Source organism: Chenopodium album, chromosome 27 (assembly GCF_948465745.1).
Source record: "Chenopodium album chromosome 27, dcCheAlbu1.1, whole genome shotgun sequence".
Taxonomy (NCBI): domain Eukaryota; kingdom Viridiplantae; phylum Streptophyta; class Magnoliopsida; order Caryophyllales; family Amaranthaceae; genus Chenopodium; species Chenopodium album.
In genome coordinates, this window is record NC_137860.1 from 1,680,036 (window position 1) to 1,689,879 (window position 9,844).

General features: G+C 34.4%; 2 protein-coding genes across 2 annotated transcripts; one reads left to right on the forward strand and one right to left on the reverse strand.

Annotated features, from left to right (window-relative positions):
• Positions 1-742: 742 nt before the first annotated feature.
• On the forward strand, positions 743-6,128 carry LOC145620854 (membrane-associated progesterone-binding protein 4-like). Its single transcript, XM_081675576.1, has 8 exons — positions 743-1,042; positions 1,142-1,218; positions 2,177-2,248; positions 2,852-2,889; positions 3,762-3,805; positions 4,287-4,333; positions 4,933-5,107; positions 5,579-6,128. The coding sequence occupies exons 1-8, from the start codon at positions 944-946 to the stop codon at positions 5,744-5,746; spliced, it is 720 nt and encodes a 239-aa protein (XP_081531702.1). The 5' UTR covers positions 743-943; the 3' UTR covers positions 5,747-6,128.
• A 1,246-nt stretch (positions 6,129-7,374) lies between these two features.
• LOC145618968 (protein ACCELERATED CELL DEATH 6-like) lies at positions 7,375-9,078 on the reverse strand. Its single transcript, XM_081673575.1, has 3 exons — positions 8,991-9,078; positions 8,464-8,900; positions 7,375-8,022 (listed from the first exon to the last, which is right to left on the reverse strand). Exons 1-3 carry the CDS (start codon positions 9,076-9,078, stop codon positions 7,375-7,377), a joined length of 1,173 nt encoding a protein of 390 aa, XP_081529701.1.
• Positions 9,079-9,844: the final 766 nt, after the last annotated feature.

Below are 9,844 nucleotides of genomic sequence, written 5' to 3' on the forward strand. Positions count from 1 at the left end.
AATGTTTTTGTCAAATGTTGAACTATTAATAACATGAAGATTGCTTGATGTTTATAGCAAAAACTAGTAAAAGGTTGTAAATAAAATAATTGCTTATATTATTATGATTTCTACCATGAATTGGGGTAGGTGAATCCGTGAATGTCTATTCCACTTTTTTTTTTTTTTTTTTTTTTTTTTTTAAATTAATGTATATCCTACTTATTTCACAATAAACGTGTTGGAGATAAACTTTCCTTAAACAAATGTTGGAGATAAAAAATAGGAATAATGATTTTAATAATCTCAACTTTGCCCGATTTTCTCTAAATATTTTTATCCCAACTTTGGGGTATATTTCTTCTAACAATCCCAAACCAATAAATAAAGTCAATAACATGTTATATCAAGTTAACTCACACGTGTTAAACCTTGATTAGTCCAAAAAAATTAAACAGTAAACCCCCTGCCCTCCCCTTCCCTACCAAACCACCCTTAGTCCCTTACCCCACCCCAACCCTTTCCCTCGTCAGCCCGCTGCCCCTCCCCCACCCCTACTAGCAATCAACACAAGTTTTATGCCATAATCTCTAGAACGTGATTGAACAAAATAATCAGATTATTACGTATTAGGATATTATACGGTTTAGTTCACTTTATCTGTGTGTAACGATATATAAGAGTGTTTTTTCTCTTGCTTCAAAAAAAAAAAAAAAAAAAAAAAAAAAAAAAGGAGTGTTTTTTATCCTAAGCTTTTTGGACAAAAGATTTCCCAAAAAAATAAGTAAATCTTCATCAAATATTCAAAACTTTAACTCCGTACTTGGCATTAAACCCCTCCACACTTCAAAAAAGTGATACTTTCCTACTATGGTGATTTTTTCATACTCATTTCAGTCATTTGCTTAATTTTCTTCGAGTAAGAGAGCTTCTGCTGAGAGTGTGGGATCAGATTATCAACAATATGGGCAGATCCACTTACATAGGAATTGCTGCTGCTTTTGCATTTTCCAGTTTTGCCTTCAGATTCTTCTTCAAACCCCATCAACATCATCAACCTTCGGTATGTTTTTTGTTTGATTTCTTATTTATTATACATATTTTCAGTGAAAAACAACAATAAAAGAATGCTAATTTGTGATTTTGTATCAATGTAACACAGAGATTATTCACTGTTCAAGAATTGTCCCTTTATAATGGAACTGACGAACAATTGCCCATCTTCTTGGGAATACTGGGGTACTTTACAGTATATTTATAATCATATACTCTTTCTTTTTAATTTTATTTGATTTGCTATAAAAGCTGTTAAATTTTAATCTGAGTTATGATTCTCAACACCCTATTAAAGAAAGATATGATTTTTTATTTTGATGGGATTTTTATGCTGTATTCTTTTATTTTTGTGAAATTTGACTGGAAGAATCCCTTTTCAATAATTTGTGTTTATTTGTTGATGATTGGTGGGTTCAATTTGGAGTATAATGGTTTGTGTTAGTTTAAGAATTGGAATTGGAATTGGAATTGAGATGGGGTAGGGTAGGGTAATTTTGATCCTCTATGATTGGGAGGGCATCAAAGGGTGTGAATTTGATGATAGTTGAAAGTTGTATAGCGGTAGGTGGGTTAGTAGACCTTGCTCAGACCCCCATATCATCGAAACTAGTAGTGATGGACTGATGGTAGTATTAATTATCAAACCCTTTAGTGTGTTCATTTACATTGTGTTTGGATAAGAAGGTAGAAGGAAAAGAAGGGGAGGGAGGAGAAGAGGAGGGGAGGGAAGAGTGGTGAGTTTTCCTTCGAAATCTCTCCATTGTTGGAGGGATCAATTTCCTACAATCTAATCCCTCATTTTCTCTCCCTCTCCAATTCCCTTCCTTCCTCATTTGTTATCCAAATGAAAGATACCCCATCCCTCCATTTCCCTTCCCTTCCTTTCCCTCTATTTCCTTCAATCCAAACACACCGTTAAGGATATATCTTGAATACGGACCTTGCCCATTATAGAGAAGCTGAGAAGAATGGTTATTGGTCTATAGAATTGATTTTGTGTTAAGAAGCAAGCGAGGCAACAATGACCATATATCTTTGTTGCTAGATACTATATTTAATAAGGCATTGCTGTATTGCTGGTGTACCTTTTTCTGTAGAGCTACTAACTTTATTTTAATTATCTTTTTATTTCATGTATCAGTTCGGTATTTGACGTGACAAAAGGGAAATCACATTATGGTGTTGGAGGAGCTTACAATCATTTTGCTGGAAGGTTGTTATTCTTTAAATGCTCTTCATTTTGTTCTTTTAATATGAATTGGAAGCATGGAGAATTTTTAGATGACGCATCAATCACTAAGTCTGGATGTCCACCAATACTTGTTACAATGTGACTATTATAGTATGCATTCATTTTCACACTAGGAGCCGTGAAATGCCTTGTATATGTAGTTTTTTATTTCTTGCATATGGGTATTGCAAGATTTTGCATTTTGAACTGCTTGCAATTTGTACTGGAAATAGTTGTATTTAGAAAACACTGGTGATCGATCATTTACAGATTGATTTTCTGGCTTTCAACCCAATCTGATTGCAGGATGGGGTCTTATTGATTGTTGCTGGTTTGGAAATTACTTTTTGGGTAGCATTCACACAATTCAATGAGTACTGAAATGGTGTCTTACACTTAAAAATTTAGCCCCCTACAATTCACGGAAGTGGAAGTTTTATAGAGAGCACTTAGCTTACATCATGTACTGGCTGAAACTAAGAACTTTTCCTGTGCAGTTGTAAAACAAAAGAACTTTTCCTGTGCGTATGTTAGAAAAAACATGTATCCCTGAATCTGATTCAAGCATATTCCTTTTTACTGCAGAGACGCTTCACGTGCATTTGTTTCTGGAAATTTTACAGGTTAGAACTTAGAACAAAAACAACTTATAGTTTATGTCTTATTAACCTTCCCAAAAAGTTTTGTTGTTTGCTTTTGAAATGATTTCTGCTGTACAGAGTTTGTTAAGCATTCTTTCTATAAGCATGTCTTTGAATTCAAGTTTGTTGGAGGAATTACTGAGTAAAAACACATAAGGGGTTAGAGAAACATAGTTGGATCATGATTTTCTAGTTGATGCACATGTAAAAAACTAGATTTGGGGTGTTGCTTGGTGTTTTAAGTTTTTTTTTTTAGGTCAATAAGTTGTACAGAAAATTACGTTTGTTGAATTGTGGTGAAGAACAAGTAGCCTCACATATTTATCATAAGCTACAATTTGGTTAACATCTAATATTTTTTTCTAGAAATGAACTGGCAACTCATTCTGATAGGCTGTTTTCTATATATGAACTGGCAATTCATTCTGATGGGCCGTGTGCATGCCAATTCTGTAGAATTTCACTTTGAACTTTATAGCTTGAGTAATCGAGTTAGGTTGCAAATTGAGTTATGTCAATTGAAGTAACTTCCAATTCAATGTCATTATTTAAGAAGAGGTTTTGTCCCCTGTGTTAGATACTAGATACAAATGTCACTATTGATCTGACATTTTGGCTCTCTCATGAGCAAAGCTAATGCCTTGAATCACATTAGACATTGAACGCCATGAAATCACATAGCTAATTGCTGCTTTGTTAGTATGGAATATGCATCTACAGTTTTGTTTGCAATTCCATTGAAAAAATCACTGTTCAGTATTGGCAGAACCGTAGAAACTGCTATGATTTTTTTGTTTATTATAGAAAAAGTCTTGCATCCTGATTAAGTTTTTGCAGTTACCTCTTGAATGCAGGTGATGGACTTACTGACACACTACGTGGACTATCTAGCAGCGAGGTGCTTAAAATCATGTTTTCTTTGTTTAACTTTAGTTGCAATGCTCTAACTTTCACACTAATCACACCCTATGCTTTGACATCTTTAATGATTAATACATAATAAAATTGTAGTCATGTGAGGTCTTGTTAAATTCGTTTTAATGTATATTTTTAAATTTATAATTTCTTTTTATAATGTTTATTTATCGATAATTAAAGCTATTAATGTTTGAAGTTATGATTGACTAGCCTTAAAATAGAAATGTTGCAAATCAAATAAATGAAGTATTTTCCTTGGGTTCTTTGGTGGCAAGACTTGTCGGATTTGCCTTTCCCTCTTTGTGATAATTGCAAAGTCAACAACAGTCTCTCTATACGGTTTGATGATTGAAAAGTCATAGCAGTCAATCTTTCTTTCTCTCTAACCTTTTCCTGCCCTTTCTCTTTAACTCTATATTGCAGTGCTGAATATATATGAATTGTTTGCTTTGTATTTGCAGGTAAAAAGTCTTGTAGAATGGCGGGATTTCTTCCTCAAAACATATACGTAAGTTGCATAAACTGAAGTCTTGCTTATTTTAGTACTAGTACATATTACACCTGTACAATAATCCGACAAATCATTGTTACAGAAGAAGAATAGAATAAAACAGAGGATTACATCTGCTCATAGAGTCGTAAAAGATTAAGAAGTTCTTGAAGTTTGTTTGTGAAATGAAGTACTATAGTCTTACGATTGCCTCCATAAGTTCTTGTTTTAGGCTGTTCAACTCTATCTAGGTCGTGAAAGTGTTTCTGGGACATTTCCTCACTGGCCCTATTTCCTAGTATATATATATATATAAAAGAACTATAAAATCAGTTTGAATCAGTAAACTGATCAGCAAAAATCAATTTTAATCAATAAAAAAAATTCAATTAGTTTTCGCTGTAAGAATTAGTATACATAAATGAGTTCTCTAGAGAATGAGCTAATATCAGGTTTTAATTAGCAAAATCATGAAAAACTATGAAAAAATGCGTGTAGTTATTATTAGTAAATTTATTTTCACTTGAGTAAAATTGGCAATTGAGATTTTGGTATTTTTTTAATTTTATTTCTTGTAATATAGGTGGACTATTAACAATTAAACAATTTGTTTATAGATTTGTTGGTAGATTGGTTGGTCGTTACTATGACTTTCGTGGAATACCTACCAAATATCTGAAGAATGCAGAAGCAAAGGCAGCTAGGGGTGCCCAGTTGCTGGAAAAGCAGAAAAAAGAAGAAGAAAAGATTCCAAATTGCAACTCAAAGTGGAGTCAGCATGAGGGTGGGGAGGTAAGAAATTTTAATAATATTTCCAACTTTCAACCTATGATTGTTGCTCTCAAAACCTTGATTACTTGCTCCTGTTATAATTTTGACTTGTTTTGAGGGTATTATGAAAATATACGTTGAGGCATATCTAATAAGACCCCGCATAATTATGATTTATCATAACTATTAACCACAAAAGCTAGTTAAACTAGAGTTTTTGTGAATAGTGTCAAAAGTCAAAACGTATCAACTGTAAAACAACGGAGGAAGGAGAGCTTGCTTTGTTGCGAACTTTAAATCAATTGACATTTTAGTGTGTTAGTAGCTATATAAAGTCAATGTGTTAATTGGTTAATCTCATCAAGCTTGAGAATAACCAAGGATCAAGCTTTTGGAGTGTGAGTGAGATAGTTGTGTGCTAGGCCATTTTGTGATTACTGCTCATAATCATTTGAATTACTGAATTGTTATTTTTTGGGACTGTCTCATCAGGTATGGTGTGACGATGGCTATCCTAGACTGATGCAGAGACCTTTAGAGATTGCATTGACAGGGAAAATGAGCAAGCGTTGTGTATGTTTGAAAGAAGAAATGTTGCAACAACCAGGCTTAGAAATCTATGAAGGATGTGACTATCATGCCAAAGCATGCAAAGTGTAGATGAAAAATGAACTATTATGGTTGCAGCAATAGTAGTATTAGAAATTACAGGTTTATAAAAGCTATGTTTGGGGGCATTAACCAGCATTCATGACGTGAAGATCGCTTGTGGTAAAGTCTTCAATCGACACTAATACTACCATGGTTATTAATGTCTAAATTCTAGAATCCTAAAATACATCATTGATCCGAATCATAAGTAACTTTATCACATTAGTATAAAAGCTAAAAAGTTACCATCAATGATAAGTTGGTATAAAATTTAGCAAGCGTCAAAATTTAACCTTTTTTTTTTTTTTTTTTTTCATTTCTTTTTGGAGTAAGTGTGTGCTTTGTATTGTACAAGTGCTTTATTATTTTTATGTTTTAAACTTTTTCAGTCTTTTCTTATCTTTTAATTGTTACTCGTAATATTTAGTAAATGCCATATACTTCTTCCTAAAGATAGCACTGGGCCGGGCTGGCATGAGGTCCGACACGGCCCTGCACGAAAACAACACGACACAGTTGCGATGTAGACCCAATACGACACGTTATTGACCTTGTTGTGCATGTGGGTCGTGGGCCGCAGTTATTTGAAAGAAGCACGATAAGGCACAGCCGGGCCGACACGACGGAAAGCATGCTAAAAATCTTAAATCAATGCAATTTTGCTTAGGTATGTAAGCCTGGCACAAGGGCCTGAGCCGTGCTTTTGAAAACTTTGGCCCGATGCGGCTCAACATGAAACTCATTGGCCAAGCCATGGGCCAGGCTTAACTAACCCCATAGCCTATGGGTTTGGCACGAGACACGACCCATAGCCATCTATACTTTTCCCCATCTTGTTCAACTAAGATTATTGGCAAGTAAATGCAACATACAATAATTTGTATGAGAAAAAAGAGGAGAAGAAAGGAAAGAGATAGCTTAAAAGATAAGGAAGGAGAGGAGAGTGAAAAGGGGATTTTTTTTTTTTTTTTTTTTTAATTTTTTTATTTATTATTACTCTCTATGTTCTTAAAATTTTAGTAAATGAAAGTATATATTTGAGATGATTTAACATGATCCGATCCTACATAGCTATGTTTTTTCTAATGTATAAATCACAAATTAAAGTTCAATGAAGCATGTGTGAATAATGTAATTAAAGTCTCCCGCTTTGCTTTAAGAAGTTTTTGAGGATGCATATTTTGAAGATTCTTAAAATGAGAACGTGAGGGATTTATATGCACTTTTTTTTGAAGTAAATTTACATATATTTTGAGCAAAACCTACAACTATTTTAGATTCAAAATTGATGTGCATTTTTTTTTTTTTTGAAGTTAATGAATAAAGATCAGTGTAACAATTAGCATAGTTAAAAAATAATAGAGCTGAGGGGTATTATTTCTTTCTTAGCTGACATTAAATGACAAATCAGGTAAAACATTGGCATATACCTTCAACAAGATTGTTTTGCATTTGCTCATTCAATTAGTTACCTGATATGTCACATATAAGAATTTGTGTAAAAACTTAATACTTGTAAAATATAACTTATTTTTAATAGGTAACATGAACATGATAAATCTATCTGACATTGTTGTTTGTAATAGGAGCAACACACATAATGTGAAGAAGTCTGATCAGGATGGTGAACTGGATTCTCATGCAGGTTGTTGTTGGTCCCTATCATGTCCTGAAATTCGCACGATTTTCTGAAAGCAAGATTTTCTGAAAAAGTCGGCTAAAAAATCATTCATCAAGATGGGCAGTACACGCAATGTGATACTGAGATACTTGATATGAGGCCTTCTCATGAGCAAGATAAGGAAGGAGCAGAGGACGCAAGTGAAGATAGCTAACCAACGAGTTTGGGAAATTGTGGTTACATATACTCCTGTCATAAAAGCTACTAAAGTTGCGTAGAATGATATAAGCAGCAATTTAATGGTCATATCAACAAGCATCACCTGCTTCTCTTCTTCTTCAAAATCATCATCTTCAATACTCTGTTGAGACAATAACCAAAGGAGGCAGCAAAGCACCATCATGGAGCTGCACATTCCCACCACATCCGCAACCATAAACACCTTGAATGCTGCCTCCTTCCCTAAACTCGGAATTCCGGTGTCACCTTTGTATCCGCCGGGAACAGTAAATGCTGCAGTGAATGTTACCGTTGCTAATAACGCGGCCACAACTCCCATTGGGTTCATATACTCCTTTATATCCTCTCTACGCACTCCATACGTACTTCTTAAAACGAAATCATACCCAAGTTTGATACCTCGTGATTTAAGGAATTTTTGGAACTGAAAATGTATATTCAAAAACAAAAAGATTATGAGTCCAATACTTTTAATTTCTTGGATTTTTTTTTTAAAAAAGAAATATTATTTAATTAAGGAAATTTTGCAAAAAACCACCTTTTATAAGCAATTTTTTTTTTTTTGCAAGAAACCACCTTATCAATTTTTGTTTTCAATGACATACCTTAATACAAAACTATCCTTACTAATCTTTCTTCTCCAATCTTTTCATTAATGGCAAAATTGTCATTTTGCACTTATTTCCATTCCCATCCATTTATTACCTACCCTCCCTGGATAATAAATTGGTGGAATATCACCCATTTATTCCCAATCCCATTTAACAAACAAGAGATTTTTTAAAATTTGGGATTAAAAATCCCATTCCCACCCTCAATTCCCATTTACCAAACACCCCTACGAGTAATAAAGTTTGGTACTTACCTTGCCAGAAATTTGTTGATCATAAATCATTACCCTGGTACTTTCCTTGTGGTGTTCAAGCCAATGCTTTAAAATTTCTCCTCGTAAATCGCCACAACATTCAATTAATAGTTGAGCCTTCTGAAAGTCACGTTTCTCAACAGCCAAATCAAAAGGAGTGTTACCCTGGTCATCTTTCTGTGTTATAAGAACCTCCATCTCCTTTTGTGGTACTGTTTCACATAACCTCCATCTCCTCTTGTGAAAATAATTCTGACCACGAGGATCAATCTGTCGTATTGATTGTGGATGCTGCTTTAGTATTTCTGTTGCTGTAATTGTAGCACCATGTTGCGCTGCTGTTAACAAAGGAGTGAAACCCTCAACATCCCGAGAATACACTGTTGACACATCTTTTTCAACTATCAACTTTGTCAACTCAATTAGTTCGGCAAAATCTGCATGCAATTGTATTTATTAATATAAGTGTAAAATATGTTAAAGTTGATTGATTCTAAAGGTAGCTTGTTGCATGCAAATGATAGTGCCATGGGCAAGCCCCAGTTTCTCTTCTTGAGAAACATGGAGTGTATCTCTAGTGGCATTTTCGTTATTATTTGCATTGAAAAAAAGCATTTTATACTATTTTATTTGCTGACTGTGATTTCCACTCAGGTTTGTGAAATATTCTGTTAATTTACGCCGTGCAACATTCGGTCACCATTTGTAAACAACACGCTATTTCCTTCTTCCTCCTTTTCTCACATCAAGCTCCATTAAAGGAGCTCATGTTTTCATCCTCAGCCATCTGCCATCTCCCACCAACACCACCATTTCCGGCGGCTATGCCGCCGAATCTAAACGAAAACCCTAAGATAAAGGGGAGAAAAAAGGGCAAAATCAACCCCAAAGGGTAAAGTGTCAACTTCCTCCATTGAAGTAGCCGTTGAACTTCTGAAACTCCATTGAAGATGCTATTCGAATTCTCGGTGTTATTCACAGAAAATTCAGAACTTTTGCTACGTATATTTCAATTCAGTTATTGTGCCTAACATTGCAACCACCAACAACCTTGCATATCTACAATTCTAGAATTATAAGTTTAATAGATAATGAGAAGAAGAGTAGTAGTGAACAGGGAGGAAGATTCTACTTTTTTTTTGCTGAGGTTGGAGTAAATGGGACTACTGGGACTTTGAAGGAAGTTGTTGTACTTTACTAACGCCGTCAACAAAATTTCGTTAGCCCAATTCACCTCTATTGTATGTGATATTATAGATAGACGATCGTACCCCCAGTTACTAGGCCATAAAATACAAAACTACCCCCTTGAGATGCATTTCCTGTTTATCAAGAAGAGAAACAGGGATTTACCCTAGTGCCATATTGTTAGTGAATTAGT

Coding starts and splice junctions, on each gene's coding strand:
- LOC145618968 (XM_081673575.1), bottom strand. CDS start 9,078: ATGCTTTTTTTCAATGCAAATAATAACGAAAATGCCACTAGAGATACA. Junction 8,901..8,990: donor GAAACTGGGGCTTGCCCATG/GCACTATCATTT, acceptor AATTGCATGCAG/ATTTTGCCGAACTAATTGAG. Junction 8,023..8,463: donor ATCAACAAATTTCTGGCAAG/GTAAGTACCAAA, acceptor ATACATTTTCAG/TTCCAAAAATTCCTTAAATC.
- LOC145620854 (XM_081675576.1), top strand. CDS start 944: ATGGGCAGATCCACTTACATAGGAATTGCTGCTGCTTTTGCATTTTCC. Junction 2,249..2,851: donor TACAATCATTTTGCTGGAAG/GTTGTTATTCTT, acceptor TTTTTACTGCAG/AGACGCTTCACGTGCATTTG. Junction 3,806..4,286: donor GTGGACTATCTAGCAGCGAG/GTGCTTAAAATC, acceptor TTGTATTTGCAG/GTAAAAAGTCTTGTAGAATG.